Raw genomic sequence first — 17218 nt, forward strand, 5'->3', positions numbered from 1 at the left:
TTGTATCTCCCATTTATTTATAGCTGTATTGAAGGAATGGGGAAAATTCAATAGCTAAAGTATGATGGGAGAGAAAGAGAAACAGAACGATTCATATAATCTAATAAAGCAAACAAATTATTGACCTCTTATGCTTTGGCTTGAAATATGAAATTGGAGACTGTCATGAGCTGACATACTTTCAATCTGTTTCACAGGCCTGTTTTACATATAACCTATTTCCTACACAAGGGTGCTTCTCTGTCGGATATAATATAGTGGATGAGGACTAAAAGCTTCTTGACCCACACCATGTCCCTGCTTGCCTACCAGCTGGTATTTAAAGACTGTACATTAAATGCTTACATACATTTCATGTAATGTGTAGCTTTGCCAGAAAAAAAGCAGAGTTCCATATGCTACTATGTCCACTCTGCCTTTGCAGTCATATGTTAATTTCACACCACTTACTTCTAGTACTGTCACTGCAGCTGTTACTCACAGCTGGTGAATTTGACATAGGTTGAAATGTAATCTGAGAAGATTCACCTCTTTGCACCCTAAAGTCCAGCAGTACTTAAAAAGAGGTGTGTACAGATGAAAAGGTCATATTCTGCAAGAGAAGTATTCAGAGTTACCTTCCAAAATGAGTTCTTGCAGAGCGGGGTGAGCTGTTCTTTCCTACTATAATAAAACCTATGGGCTTCTAGAGTTATTCATTATTTGCAAAGCTAGTATATTCTTGTTGTGATGCTTTCAGAGATAGCAAGCAGGGCAAAAGTGAAAGGAAGAACAAGCTGATGTGTTCATTCAGAATTCCAGACTTCACACACCAGAGAATAGAGTACAGTGGGTCCTTCTGTTCCGGATCTCCCCGTGTAAGGGGAAATCCATGTATACTTGTGCCCCATTGCAAACAATGGGGTGTGTGCTCATGGCTCGGGGCAGCATGCACGCCATTTCCTTAATTGTCATGTGGCTTCTGCATAAGCAGGAAGCCATGTAAAGTGCACCTGCGTTTGGCGCAGGTGCACTGTAATAGGGAATATATAATCAATCCCAAGGTGCTCCCAGTGTTCTTAAATAAAAAATAAATAAAAATTTTATTTATATACCGCCCTTCCACAGATCAGGGCGGTTTACAGCATTTTAAAAACAATACATTAAAACATCAATAACATTACAATAAAAACAGAAAAGCCCCGAGTTAGCCAATCCACTTGCCAGTGAAGAGGAAGGAGGTCCATAGGACATCTTAATCGGGGAATGCATTACCAAAAAGGAAGGTCTTCAAATCCCTTTTAAATTGGGCCAGGGAGGTGGCCAAGCGGAGCTCTATGGGCAGCGTGTTCCAAAGGGCCGGGGCGGCGATGGAAAATGTCTTCCTGGTAGTGGAGACAAGCCTAGCCCCAGAAACCCTAAGTAGTTGCTGCCCAGATGTTCTGAGGGTGCAGGACGGAATGTATGGGGAGAGGCGGTCCTTCAGGTACCCTAGGCCCAAGCCATTTAGGGCTTTATAGGTCATCACCAACACCTTATATTGCGCCCGGAAGCGAATCGGCAGCCAATGCAGATCTTTTAACACCGGTGTAATGTGGCTGGCCCTGGAAGTACCAGTGACCAGCCTGGCTGCCATGTTTTGTACCATTTGTAGCTTCCGGGTTTGGTATAAGGGTTGCCCCATGTAAAGTGCATTGCAGAAATCCAGTCTCGAGGTTACCAGAGCGTGTACCACAGTTTCAAGGTCCCTCTGGGCCAGGTATGGACGCAGCTGGCGAATAAGCCGAAGCTGATGACAGGTGCTCTTGACCGTCGCATTCACCTGAGCAGTCAGGTGAAGGGACGAGTCAAGAAGCACCCCCAGACTGCGCACGGAGTCCTTCACAGGGAGCGTGACCCCGTTCAGGACAGGTGGAACCACCGCCATTCCTGGACCAGGGGAACCTATCACAAGTACCTCCGTTTTCTCTGGATTCAGCTTGAGTCGGTTTTCCCTCATCCAGCCCATTACTGACTCCAGACAGGCCACGAGAGGAGAGACGCCATCCTCGGTCACTGCATCAGTCGGAGACATAGAGAAAATTATTTGGGTGTCATCAGCGTACTGATAACCCCGCGCCCCATGTCTCCGGATGATCTCTCCCAGCGGTTTCATGTAAATGTTAAATAGCATGGGAGACAGAATGGCTCCTTGAGAGACCCCAGTTTTAAGGGCCCTCTCATCGGAGCACACGTCTCCCAGCTGCACCATCTGGGACCTCCCAGAGAGGTAGGACCGGAACTACTGGAACGCAGTGCCCCCGATTCCCACCTCTGCCAGGCGCCCCAGAAGGATACCATGGTCTATGGTATCGAAAGCCGCTGAGATGTCCAAGAGCACCAACAGGGACACGCTTCCCCTGTCAATGCCCAGACGGAGGTCATCGACCAAGGCGACCATGGCCGTCTCAACCCCGTAACCCGCCCAAAAGCCAGTTTGAAATGGGTCCAGATAATCCGTTTCATCCAAGACCGCCTGAAGCTGGATTGCAACCGCCCTCTCGATCACCTTCCCCAGAAATGGCAGCAGCGAGACTGGCCGATAATTATTATGTACCAGGGGGTCGAGGGAGGGCTTTTTTAATAAAGGTTTTACAGTGGCCAATTTAAGATCAGATGGAAATTGCCCTTCCCTCAAGGATGTATTAATGATCCGGCGTAACAGTGAAGTTACTGCCGGTCCCCCCTGGGCTGCTAGCCATGAGGGACAGGGATCGAGAGAGCAGGTCGTTTTCCGAACACTTCCGAGGATCTTGTCCACATCATCGGTACTTGCCAACTCAAACCGATCCAGTTTAACAAAGTCCACGGAGGCTCTGGATGCCTCTACCCTAGGCATCCTTGTCATTCTTGTCATACTTCATTTATGTTTGGTGGCGCAGTGGTTAAATGCCTGTACTGCAGCCATTTACTCAAAACCACAAGGTTGCGAGTTCAAGACCAGCAAAAGGGCCCAAGCTCGACTCAGGCTTGCATCCTTCCGAGGTCGCTAAATGAGTACCCAGACTGTTGGGGGCAAATTAGCTTACTTGCTAATTAGCTCACTTGCTGTTCACCGCTATGATCTTTGGAATAGCGGTATATAAATAAAACAAATTATTATTATTATAGTTTCCTGGACAAATGTTGAGGATGTTTCTAGACATATGTGTTTCTTCCTCCTGAAACTGTGTTTTCAGATTTTACTTTATTTATTTAGAAACAATGAATGCACAGGATTGCATCTCTAATAAATTATGGTAGCTAAGGTCCCATATTGGTGAAGCAATGAATCACCCCCCAGGCCTTAGTCGAAACTTTAAAGAACTGGTTCTCAACCTCTGGCCTTCCAAACGTTTTTTATTTCAACACACAGAATTCCTAGGCTTTGGTCGTACTAGTCGGGACTTCTGAGAGATGAAGTCTAAAACATCTGGCGGATCAAAGGTTGAGAATCACTGCTTTAAAGGGTCAGTCAAGTTGTTGAATTCTACTCCCCAAACAGCTTCAGCACCATGGATGCATCCTTCTAAGTTCAGATTAAACTTTGAAATGGATTCATTTCCCTCGTGATTTGGAAGCCACCAACTAGAGCTATCAATAAATTTGTTCCATGTTACTGAAAAGAGGAGGAGAGCCACAGTCTAAGTGAAAGATAATCCAGTACCCAGTTCAGCTTCAGTTATTGATAAGACACCAAACTAAATGTGTACATGTATTTGATGTGGGTAGGTACACTTAGTCATGCTTAGTGTAGACCCACTAAAATCCACAGGATTTAGGTTATACTGAACTCAGTACTACATGTAAGTGATTTAAATTAAACACATTTAATTAAATTATTTTAAAATGACATTGTATTAAACTATATTGAACATTGTAGATTTCAGAGGGATCTAGGTATGACTAGGTCTGCCTATATTTATTAGAAGAATTACATTTTTAAAGGCCATAATTATCAAGGAGGAAGGGCAGGAAAATGGCATGGGGCAGCGTTGACACTGTATGGAGACCAATAGTGCATAAGTTTGTACAAAAAAACAATACCTCATGAAGTGGACCACAAACAAGGACAGATCCAGGGGTGCCGCTTGGACTGCACTCCTCTCGCTGTAAGAGTATCAAATTAAAGGATCTGGATTATGAAATTTCTTCTACATTTTATACAGTAATAAAAATAAAACCTCTGTGGTATTTTTTTGTCAGCAGTGCAGCACTAAGAGCCTCACTGGAAATACATCATGAGCAAACTGCAAATCAAGCACATTTTAATTGCATGCAGATAAAATCATTTGCATATTATTTTCAGGAATGAGTCAGATACCAAGCTAAACTTGGTAGACCTTCTGCATTTCTTCAGCACCTGCAGTGCTTCTGTACTGAAACTGGCAGGCCTCAAGTGCAAAAACAAAACCAGGAAAGAAAAAACAGTACAGTAAAACCATTCCCTGCCTTTCCCTTATACCAGCATTTCTTCTTTCAACATTTTGAAATCCACTTCTTAAATACATGAGGGCTTGAGGTTTGCTTTTATTTTTAATGAATGGGGTGGTTTGTCAGGCTTCAAATGTGTAACTTTATATTGCAGGGAACAATTCTGACTGTGTGGGAGCTGACAGACAAGCTATCTCCTAGGTGAAATCGAAGGTTTTAGAGTGAAGTGAGAAGAATGTACCACATAAATAAGCAGTGTTTGCCTCAGGCTTCATATTGCACAATGTGTCTTCCTGCTTAAGTTGATAATGGGAGGGCAAAAGCTAGAATTCCAGATATTTTACACTTCGAAGTTTATCGCACCGGGGTTAAAACATTCCCCGGTGTGTTTTAACGTGCCTGCGCGGGGGTGTGCACAGAGCATGACGGGAACGCAATGGGGCCCAGAACACCATTTTACTGCACACCGGAATGACACCTTTGCCGCCAGGTGTTCCCATTGTGTTCCCGTTGCATTCTAGAGGGTGCCATTTCTGGGAACTGTTTCAAAGCATCCCCAGACATGGCGCCCTCTGGAACGCAACAGGAACACGATGGGAACACCCGGCGGCAAAAGTGGCGTTCCGGTGTACAGTAAAATGGCATTCTGGGCCCCATCACGTTCCCGTCACACTCTGTGTGCACCCCCGCGCGGGCACGTTAGAGCGCACCGAGGAACGTTTTAACCCCGGTGCGATAAACTTCTTCAATACTCATTAACCCCTGCCAGTCTCCCTCAATGGCTGGGGATCATCCAAGGGGAACCCCAAAAGACCTGATCACAGCTGGATGGAATATTACAAGTGCCTGTCAATGCCGTATGGTTCTCTGGCACTGCTTCTTCTTATAACAGTTAAATTAAATTACATCATTTTACTCTGTGTTGCCTCACCAGTGTCTCCAAAGGGGGGCAGCATCATAGGACAAATGCCAGCATTAATGTCTTACTGGGCTATATCCTGGAAATATTAGTTTTGTGGACTGACCAGTTCAGCTGGAGGATCTAGGAGGTTCATTTGTTTAGTTAATAACATGTATACAGTTTGTTGGTTTGTACTAATAAAGTTATTTTTTTAAAAAAATAACATGATGAAAATGTGACTCAAGGCTGCTCAAAATATATTTAAAAAACACACAACTAACCAGCCATCATAATAAAAACAATTTAAAAACTATTTAAATAAATTAATTTATTTAAAACATGACTGCTTCAAAAGTTTAAAAGTTAAAAAATGCAGCAACCTGTCCTCACATTAAAGGACACTTCTACAACAACCAGTTAATATTCCAGTGTTGGTTATTCCCTATTAAGCCCTATATGGCTCAGGCCCGAGTTACCTGAAGGAGCGCCTCTCCCTACATAATCCGCCCCGCACTCTCAGAACAATGGGGAAATATTTACTCGAATACCCCAGAGTGAGATTGTCAACAACTTACCAGAGAGCCTACACGACAATAGCTCCAACTCATTAGAATGCACTCCCAGAAGGGATTAGACTCATCCCTACATTGGAAGCCTTTAAAAAGGCACTGAAAATCCATCTTTTCCAGCTCTATATAGAGATATTACACCCCGATAAGACCATTGTGCCTAGCCAAAACTGATACTGTGACTGTTGATATATTGCTTTTAAGGTTTTTAATCTGTATGAAATTTTGATATATTGTATTGTATTTTATTGTAATATGTTATACTTTGATATGTAAACCACTTTGATCTGGAGGAAAGGCGGTATATAAATAAAAGTTTTAATTTTTAATTTAATTTAATTAATATTCAAATGCCTAAGCAATAGGTCTTTGCTTGCTGACAGAAGAATCAAAGACAGGGATCCAGCCTAGCCTCCTGGTGGAAGGAATTCTATAGCCACTAAGAAGGCCCTTACACACATCTTCACTAAACACATTTGTGTCGAAGGAGGAGGAGGAGGATCAAAACACACAAACACATACAGTGTGCCTGCGTCATACATGGGCACCTTTTACGCAGCTTTTAGCTTACGCTGAAAGTCCCATGCCATTTCCTGAATAGCGTACCACAAGCATGAGCCCCATTATTCTCAGAGAGGCTCAAGCATAGGTGGAATTTGCCTTATGCACTGGGGTCCAGAACGGATCCCTGCATAAGGCAAAGGACCACTGTACAACCAACTTCCCCTATGGATCTCAAAAGTTGGGTAGAATCATATAATGTCATACTTCCAAGTTCTGGCCCTATTCCTACACATTTGGTCATGACCGCAAACACAAGTTTCCCCACCTAAAACAAGAGTAAGAAAGAAAAACATAGAAAGAAGAGGAAAGAGATGTACTACTGTCTGTCTTCTTGTAAGCTTTCTTCATTCTCAAAGCAGCAGAGACAGGGTTCACCATGACTGATAATAGGAAGGAACATTGAGGACATTCTGCCTTGAGCATTGAGGACATTCTGCCTGAGGAACAACCCTAGCTGATTAGGAATACATCGAGACTAGCACTGTTTGATATTTGCTATGGGAGATTATTTCAGTGCTATGGTGCCTTAACAGATGGTGGATATTATCAGGACGATAGGCTTTCCTTATGCAGCACATGCTTCAAAAAGTTGCTTTTTTGAACTACAGCTCCTGAAATTTCCATGCTGATTAGGGGGTTATTACAGGTGTAGTCCCCAAAAATTTCAGGAGATAATGATGCCAATTTGTTCCAGAGAAAACAATTGTGTTTGGGTACCAGAAAGGCATGTTAGTTTTTAAGGTATCACAAGTCTATTGGGGGAGGGGGGTTGTGGGATTTTTGGGCTATGTGACTGTGTTCTGGAAGAATTTGTTCCTGACGTTTTGCCTGCATCTGTGGCTGGCATCTTCAGAGAATGGTGGCATGGAGGTGTGTAGGGTATGTATACTGTGTGATCTTTGGTTGAGAGGAAATGGTTTACCTGTTAATATGTGTGATGGTCTGTTGGTCAATGGCAAGGCCTCAGGGTGGGAGGATATGTGAGGAGGATTTGTATCTATTTAATTAGTGAGCCATTATCTGCTGGGAAAGCACCTGACCTTCGGTGATGTTCATTTGCATGTGCTGAGCCTTGATTTTGGTGTTTTTCAGGACAGGTAGCCAAACTTTGTTTACTTTCAGGGTTTCTTCTTTCCTGTTGAAGTTGTTCAGGTATAAATAGCCTCCCTGTGCATTCTGACCTGATAGTTGTTGGCATGATCCAGAATTTCAGTTTTCAAATAACATTTTATGCCCAGGTTGGTTTATAACATGTTCTGCTACTGCTAATTTTTTTTGGCTGGCCCAGTCTGCAGTGTCTCTCGTGTTCCTTGATTCATGTTTGAACACTGTGTTTGGTGATCTCTATGTAGACTTGTCCATAGCTGCATGGTATGCCATAAACTCCTGCGGCCATGAGAGAGTCTCTCCTTCCTTCGCTGAGTGCAGCATTTGCTGGATTTTCTTAGTCGGTCTGCAGATCATTTGGAGATTGTGTTTCTTCACCAGTTCCCCTATTCTGTCTGTGACTCCTTTGATGTATGGTAAAAATATATTCCCTTCAAGTGGGAGTGTTTTTCTTCACTCCTGTGGTGTTTTCTGGGTCTGGCAGCTCTTCTGATGTCTGAACTGTAGTAACCATTAGGGTATAGAGCCCAGTTTAGGTGCTTCAATTCATCTTCCAGGAAGTGGGGTTCACAGATCATTTTTGTCTGGTCTACCAGTGTTTTTATTGTGCTTCTTTTTTTGTCCTGGGTGATGGTTAGAGGTCTTGTGTAGGTATCTGTCTGTGTGTGTAAGTTTTCTGTATACTTAGAATCATAGAGTTGCAAGAGACAACAAGGCCATCTAGTCCAACCCCATACCATGTGGCCCAATCATTGGTTCAGTTTGAGGATGACCAGGACATCCAATGGCAATGTTCATTCCCTTTATTTTCCATCATGAATTGGATGTTCAGGTGGATGTTGTTCAGATGGTTTAGAAACAGTATTCATCTGAATATCCGATGCTGGAGGTGGTGCAAAGAGCAGGAGGCATTTGTTGTTTTCATGCTTCTTGCTGTATGTTTCTCAGAAGAATTAAGCTGACCATTCTTGGTAAAAAAAAAGGATGCAGCCAGCTGCTGAAATGGGAAGCTGACTAAAGAGGTACCTATGATCTCTTCCCCAACATTTTTCTTACAAGTTTATGTTATTTCTCTTTAAGGGGACAAAATAATCCCCAGCAGGGCAGTGTGTGTCTCATTGTGGCTTGTGACATCCACAGTTCTACTCTGATATATTGTCTTTATGCAAGGCCTACACAAATTGTGGGACAAGAAGCTGAATATTAATGTGCAATATCAGAGCTTGAAAATGTTACTTTTTGAATTATAATTCCCAGAATCACAAAGTTCTGAGAGTCTTTGTTCAAAAAAGTAACATGTCCAATCTCTAAATTGGACTAAGAACCTGCTAAGCCAATGGGGGAATTTGAGCAAGTCACACTCTCTCAGCCTCAGAGAAAGGCAATGGCAACCACCCTCTGAATATATCTTGCCATGAAAACCCCATAACAGGTTCACTTTTGCATTGCTATTAATTGGAAACTACTTGAAGGCATACAACAACAAAACCAATAAATAAAGTTCTTCTTGGCTTTTCTATATATTACATACAATGTGACAAAGAAAGCAATTTTTGACATATACCAGCTGCATTCTCCTCATGACTGGGCTTACTATTGGACATGGGTAACTGTGTCAAATTGTCATGACTATGTATAATAAACCTGTCACCCTGAAATAAGTGGAATTCCACTGAAATTTCAGGATCTGATATGGTAAAACTCATTTACACCCCTAACAAAAAGAATGAGAGGCACAGTCCCATTCAATTGCACTGAAGATCCCCCTCTAACCCCAGGAAATGTTTGTATTTCTGACAACCCCCCCCCCCCCCCCCCATTCTAGCTCCACTGGAAAATTTATTTTATTCCAACAAAACTAAAAAGTGAACTGTAGAAGCAAAAACAACTTCACTAGCTGTTGCAGAAGAGGATGATATTTGCTACGTTACTGCTGAATTGTCAAGTGTCAACCTTTCCTGACATGCTTCACCACCCAGAACAGATGCTGGGACACTATCATTAAAACCAGAATTTGAAAACTTATCAATGCTCCCAATGGCACTGCTAGCTGGGGCATCTTGTCCAAAACAAATAGCCTTTACAAACTCTGGTTAAAACATGATCCTCTTACCCAACTGGACACTTGGAAAACAGGTTTCTTTTTAATACTTTTGTCAATTCAGTGAAAGGGCAGTATCACCATCAACCTTTTTGCATTCTGTCTACCTTTGATACGCCTCCTAAATCTTTGTTAAATAAATTACCTGCAACCTAATTTACTAAGTATTTAAATAACCATTAGGAAAAGTTGTATTTACCACTTTCTTTTTCAAATTCCTTCTTTGATTTTCTCATCATCAATATATCATTTATTATTATATCATCAAACTGCATGGGTCCTTCTAGGCATTTTGCAACATATAACCTATTTCCACCCTTCAAATAGCTTTTCACAGTGCTATTGAACCATACTAGCATCTCCTTGGGCTTCTCTGTATCAGTTCTAATTTATGAAACACATTTTATGTGCACCTTACATTACAGCGGTTTTAAATAAACCTTAAAGAAAGATCTGAATCTCCTTACTGTTTTTCAACTTACTGTTAACCAATCTCCTCATTTGGAGAAATTGTTCCTTTTGAAATTAAATGTAACTGTATTAGGCATTCCATTTTCCGCTTACATATATAGATTGAATTAGACAGTATTGTGGGCTCTGTTCCAAGAATTTCAGTAATACAGATCCTGAGCATCAGTCAGTATTAAAACAAGATTTACTTTCATTCTGGAACCCTCATTGTTTGTTCCCTAATAAAGACAAATCTTTTTTCTGTATCTAGAAATTTTGACTTTGGCCATGATACATTTTACCACTCCACATAATAAACTACCATTATGTCTACCTAGGGGAAAAATAACACTTAAGAAAGCAGAAGGAAAACCCAAAATTATAATATTTTCTCACCTTCAGTGTTTGGTATTGATAAATGGAATCAGTGTCGATGAAATATGCAGATCCCTCCCCCCCTCTTTTTTGGAATGTCTGAGGCATATGGTTCTATGAAAAAATAATAATAATAATATTGAGTTAACTAATTAAAATATTGTCATTAATAACCATATTTAAAAAGATAAACAGCTAATACTTTAGATCTCAAAGTGATGGAAATTTATAGCTATGCAATAAAATAATGGCACCTTTACATGCACACAAGTATAAATCTCAGATTCAAGGAGCCCATGGTCCTCCAGGTTTTTGGATTCCAAATGCCATCAGCTCCATCCATTATGATCAAAAGTCAAGCATGATGGGAAATGTAGTAAAATCAATAGAAGCTCACAGGTTTATATGGTCTAATAACAGAAATGTGGTATGGATCTTCCATCTGAAGGTTAGCTGTTCTGTGGGATCTGTTGGATTTGTCCCAGGTTTCCATAAGTGGCTATCATTTTCTCTCTTTACTCCTTTTCATTGCCCTTGTTAAAATCAGATCAAGCTAAATCAGTACAATTTTTAGAGAAATATTACTCCCTGACAAGCCTTATGTTTATACATCTCTGCTTGCTTATTGATGATTATGCTTGCATTTATTTTTAAGTTTCACCTCATCTCAACAAAGGAGAGAAGAGAAAACCATTCCCAAAACCTTGGAGAGCAACTGCTGACCAGAACTGAGAGCTCTAGACTGAAAGGACTGACAACATCATACAATGTATAGTTAGTTACTGTATATTGGCATGCAACCATGTTCATCAGCAATGAACATGTTATATCTCTTAAGACTTTATGAGAAATCTACAAAACAGAGTTATACAGGAAAACATGATCACAGGTAACTTTTTCCCTATCACTGTCCTGTGTTGATTATTTCTTTTGAATATGTCAAGTGCCTGGTATTGTTTTTATACTTCAAAGAATAGTGGTTAATAAGTTGACTTCTGTAGTAACCTTACATTAAGCAGCTTTATAACTGAGGACATATCTGACAACATGTATTCTCCTTCCTTGTTTCTATCCTTCTAGCTTTCTTGAGGTGAATGAATAACTAGTATCTAAAGCTTTCTTATTCATCCTTTCTGTTATAATGTGTATACTTTTGAGAGAGGGCCTGCAGCTCTCTGATAGAGATGGGAAAAATGTTTTCTGATCATGCTGGCTGCGAGATCCTGGGAACTATGGGGGGGGGGGGTAACTTTCACAGGTTTGGGGTACTACGGTTCTGAGGTCCAAGATGGAATGCCAGGGAAGACTGAAGTGTTCTGCAACAGATTGTCTCTCTGTGTGTATTCCCATTCTGATTGTCTGATTTATGTCCATTTATCCTCTGGCAGAGGGACTGTCCTGCTTGCTCTTTTCACACACACAACCTGCTTCTATAGATCTATGCCTGGACACTCCAGTCTTTGCCTCTGAGGAAGTAGACTCAAGCCTACAAAAGCTCGTGTTACTAATGTTTTTCTTTCAGTCAGTCTGATAGGTGCTACAAGACCCCTTTGCATACAGATACTGCAAACAGCTATGTCTTTGAACTGTAGATACTGTTTAGGTTAGTGTTTGTGTCATTTTAGACAAGGCATGATATATGTTAAATTAACATCAAATGCCCTTTCAACATTTTGAGGCAAGAAATCTACATTTATGATCTGCACATTTTTGAAAATTTCAGAAAACTAAATGTGACTTAATTTGCAGTCAGACTGTGTTGTAGTCATAGTCCAGATTTCTGATATGTTCCCTCTATTTAAAATAAATGGTTCTATTCAGTAGTGCAGCCAAAGGTGATCTCATAATCCAGCATTATCAAATTACAAAATAAAATACAGTGGACTAACACTATACTTTCAGCATTGCTTCTTGCTGGCAGTGTTGACACTTCATAAGCAGTTGTTGCAGGAAAACACAAAGCATTTATGTCCTGACACCAAAATTAAAGAAAATCAGGGCATTTGAATCAAACCTGATTTTGGGATAAGAGCTACATAGTCAATTGCTACTTTTTCCTCAGGCTGATATATATGTGTATGGTAAAAATAAACAAATAAAATCCCACCCATGCTCAATCAGGCTTTCTTCCCAGTAAGTACGCAAAGGATCATAGACTTAAGCTGCAATGCTAAGGGGAATCAATCCTACCAGAATACAGTGGGATTTACTTCTGTGTAGGTATGTGGAAGACTGATCCATCAGGACAAGTTGGGACACTGTGTCTAATTTACATCAGCCAACCAAAAACAAAATTGTGAGCTGATGCTCAAACTGGGCCCCTTTCCCCTACTGTGTTGTCCTTGTCTCAAAGGAAAGGAAAACCATTATTGATAAGCATTATAAGTAACTAATGACACTTGTAATCAGAGAACTGCAAACTGTAACTCTCTTTCTTTTCCACTGCTCCTTTAACTGCAGCTGCTGTTCTTCCTTTCATGTTGATACCACTACCACTGCTATTTCCAGTCAAAGAAGGATAATGCAATACTGCTGTGGTTAGATGGTATGAACAATCCTTTCTTCTTCCTCTTTTTGCCTGAGGTCATAATAGCTCAGGAAAGATCAGAATAGCACTGTATTAATCAAAAAGAACTGTCCATGCCAAAGTTATGGTTAGGCCAGTGGGGACTGTGAGGAATGATAATGAGGGATGGACAAAACCGGATGGGTAGCAGGCAGAGAAATTGCAAAATTGCTCCCCTTTTCTCAAGAATTGGTCTACCAGGGACATAGCCAAGGGGGGGGGGGTTGTGGGGTCTGGACCCCCCTTCCGTTAGATACAATGAATGGTGTGTGCTGCTGCGCTGCCGCATCCAAGCCCCATTATAATGGTGGCACTTAGTCTGGACCCCCCCTTCCCAAAATCCTGGCTACATTCCTGGGTGTACACCACATGTGACATACTTTGGATGACTAATGTTAAAGCTATGTGAAACAAAAGCATCATACAGTGCAGGTGGGCTCCACCACAGGATGGATCCCATCTACAATCCCTGCTGGGTAAGATTGGTTTTTAGATATAGCATCACCCATTTTATGGGAGAAGTGCTTACTGCAGTACACCAAGAGTAGAGAAGTTTTTACCCTCCCGATGCTTCAGCTCCTGCAATCCCCAGCCAGCATGGACAACAGTAATGGATTACATGTGTTATTGTCCAAATAATTTGAAAGGTTTCAGGTTCTGCATACCTGTTCCAAATGATAATTTGCCCTCTCACCCGCATTGATGTCTGGGTGAGCTGTCAAGTTTTTCAATTTGTGTTCTGTAATACGTACACAGTTGTCTCTGTAGCTGGCCAGGACTGAGGCTAGTTATTACTTCTTCAATATTACCCAACCCCTTTTCAGTCCTGGAACTTGCTATGAACTGCAGTACTAGTGAGGAATAGTGGAAATGATGCTCACCACTGGTTGTAATGGGGCACCAGGCATCATGGCATTGGCTAGTTGCATCTGCTGGGCCAGCATGGCCATATTCTTCTGCTGAATCAGGTTATTGCGTCCATTGATCTCCAACTGTGTTTTTAAGTGTGGTGGTGGGTGAAGATATTTGCAGTTCTCCCTTGAACACCGTCCCTGAAATACAGCAAAATTGAACAAGAAAAATGAACTTTGTTGACTCTGAATTAATATATTACATCATTCTGGATGAGCTACTTCCATTTATCAAATTGTTGTTGTGTGTCTTCATGTTGTTTACAACTTATGGTGACTCTAAGGTAATCCTATCAGGATTTGACGGCACAAAAAGGCAGATTGAGGCCATGGCATGTGGTTGCTGCAGCCAAATCTGGCTTTCTCAGGAAGCTGCCCCTTTGGGGTGGCCTGTTTCACCCCTTTGTTTACAGATGTTGAAACTCAGTAGTGCTAGGGAAAACTATAGTGCAACACTGGTGCGGATCCAGCAATTATGTTTGTCACCAAATACCTACAGCCAACTAAATGTAGGAGTAGCAAGGAAGATGGGACAAACCAATAAACTGGATCTTTGCAGTTTTTGTGGCTTACTATTACCGAATATACTTGAATGTAAGTTGATCTCATGTATAAACTGAAGGCAGGTTTTAGGGCCTAAATAATGGATTTTACCATGACCCATGGATAGGATGAATGTAAAACATAGGGTCATGTAACAAAGGATCTAAAGCATGAAGCAAAGGAAAACTATGTCACATAATTTACAAAATTCCAGTAGGCATAACAGTTTGTGCTCACCATAAAGGCAGGATGGATAAAAACCGGGGGGGGGGGGGGGGAGGGCTTTCAGGACAGATTGCACTCTTGCCTTTCACCAGAGGTTGGTTCCCTTTTAAAAAAAATATGAGAGTTTTACATTTACATTGACCTGTAAATAAGCTGATTCGGGTTTCTTGGGTCAATTTTTGACTAAAATTTATAGAGTTATACATGTATATATATAAATACATGGGGGGGGGGCCCTTCACAGGTATAGACTTGTGGCTTCTGGGGGGTCTTCAAAGTTTGTCACAAAGTGGAAATCAAGCTGCTTCTACCACAGAAGAATTTGGGAGAGGGTCTTGTTGGTGGGGTTACAAATAATAGTTGGCTATGATGGCAGCTTGCAGTGCATCACAACAAATCTGCTAAGTGCCTTTCTGTGCTCCCATTTCCCATGCATAAACCCTGAAATGAAGATAAAAGGTCTCGAATAAATATGTTCATTGCACCACAGCTTACCATATAGTGATGCCACACCTCACTGTTACAGTTCTGTTCACTATGGCCCAGTGAACACCCATGGCACAGATAGAGACATGTAAGTAGGCCCTGTGACATCTGGTCCCTGAGACAATCCTTGCTCAAACATACCCAGAATTTGAGGATCAGCAGTTAGTCAACAAAATTAATGTTTTCAATGATCACAGTTAAATGACCAATAGTGGCATCAATTTATCCAGGGATACATTAAAAACAAAGATATGAAGAGACAGAAATTCCTTCTTGGCAGAACAAATGGCTTAATCAGAATGGTTCCAATTCCCTTCTTCTTCTTAGTAATCAATCCAGGAAGCAGCAAAGGCCATGAGCACCACAGCTTTAATTTCAGTTTAGGGCTGCTTAGATCAAACTTTACTCTGCTTTCCTTTTTTATTTTTTTGTTTTGCAAGAACAAATTATGCTGTACTTTTGTGGAGAAGGCTACAAAGCCTGTGTTTGTTATGGGTCTGCCAGTGATTCAACTTGAAGCTCTCTTGTGTCAGAGTGTATGGTTTATTGCTACCCATCTGTCTCTGCTCTTGTCAGCCAAATACATATGACTCTCATTTTTGCAGCTAGCTCACAGTTATTTGCATAACAGACTAGGTGTGATCATGGGACTTTACATAATTCTTGAGGTTGGGGTTAAGTAATACCAGTAGAGCAGTTAATCAAACTGACATGGTTTTCAAAACAAGTGCATGCAATTGCAATGAAAACCCCCGAGTATGTGTGTGAGAACCTCGAAAATGTGTCAGAATTACAAAGGATATGCAAAAGGATAGTAAGAACCAAAGGATGTCCACAATACATAGTACAGTGGGCCCTTGCTTTACGCAGGGGATCTGTTCCAGACACACACACATCCCTATGTAAAGCAAACAATGCGTAAGCTTGATCCCATTATAACCAATGAGGCTTATGCTTACCGCACGGCTGTGCGAACAATTCACGAGCCCCATTGGATATAATGGGGCTTGCGATTGCCACATGCACATTTCCTGGCTGGCTTCAGTGTATGCTGAAAGCCGCCTGTAAGGAGCCCATGTATGGCGCAGGTTCACCATCTTCAGCCACCATCTTGAGGGGAGAGAGGCAGGCTAGCTCCAACTGCCTGCCTGAAGAAGAAAAGCCCTCCCTTCAGCCACCATCTTGAGGGGAGAGAGGCAGGCTAGCTCCAACTGCCTGCCTGAAGAAGAAAAGCCCTCCCTTCAGCCACCATCTTGGGGGGAGAGAGGCAGGCAAGCTCCAACTGCCTGCCTGAAGAAGAAAAGCCTTCCCTTCAGCCACCATCTTGGGGGGAGGGAGGCAGGCTAGCTCCAACTGCCTGCCTGAACGAAGAAAAAGCCCTCCTTCCGACCACCATCTTGAGGGGGAGAGAGGCCTGTTATGTTTTATTTTGACTTTGTATTGTACTTCCTGTTGTACACCGCTTTGATCTAATTTGGAAAAGCGGTATATAAATAAACATTATTATTATTATTATTATGATAAAATATAAAGAAGGCATTCCGAAATTTAAATAAATAATAATAATAATATGTTTTATTTATAGACCGCTATTCCGCGATGATCATAGCGGTGTACAGTAAAATCGTTAATACAATAAAAATACAGTTAAAGGAGGGAGAAGTCTCATCCTTCAGGCAGTCCAAGATGTTGCTGGTCTGCCTGCTGGCTCCCTCTGAGGCCGAGATGACAGTTGAGGAGGGAGGGGCCTCTTCCTTCAGGCAGTCCAAGATGTTGCTGGTCTGCCTGATGGCTCCCTCTGAGGCCAAGATGACAGTTGAGGAGGGAGGGGCCTCTTCCTTCAGGCAGTCCCTGATGTTGCTGGGTCTGCCTGATGGCTCCCTCTGAGGCCGAGATGACAGTTGAGGAGGGAGGGGCCTCTTCCTTCAGGCAGTCCAAGATGTTGCTGGTCTGCCTGATGGCTCCCTCTGAGGCCGAGATGACAGTTGA

General features: G+C 41.9%; 1 protein-coding gene across 18 annotated transcripts in view; it reads right to left on the reverse strand.

The window, feature by feature from the left end:
* Positions 1-17218, reverse strand: part of MBNL1 (muscleblind like splicing regulator 1) — a 249606-nt gene that overhangs the window by 45341 nt on the left and 187047 nt on the right. For 13 of the 18 annotated variants that reach the window (XM_089509029.1, XM_089509034.1, XM_089509035.1 and 10 more), the window contains 3 exons: positions 13946-14116; positions 10520-10612; positions 4045-4107 (listed from right to left, as the gene is read on the reverse strand). In XM_089509029.1, coding sequence (XP_089365155.1) covers positions 4045-4107; positions 10520-10612; positions 13946-14116 — 327 coding nt within the window. The remainder of the gene's footprint in view (positions 1-4044; positions 4108-10519; positions 10613-13945; positions 14117-17218) is intronic. The other 5 variants (XM_089509031.1, XM_089509028.1, XM_089509033.1 and 2 more) reach the window with 2 other exon arrangements.

Source organism: Sceloporus occidentalis, unplaced genomic scaffold (assembly GCF_023333645.1).
Source record: "Sceloporus occidentalis isolate IW3139 unplaced genomic scaffold, rSceOcc1.0.p SCAF_2, whole genome shotgun sequence".
In the NCBI taxonomy this organism is placed as follows: Eukaryota; Metazoa; Chordata; class Lepidosauria; order Squamata; family Phrynosomatidae; genus Sceloporus; species Sceloporus occidentalis.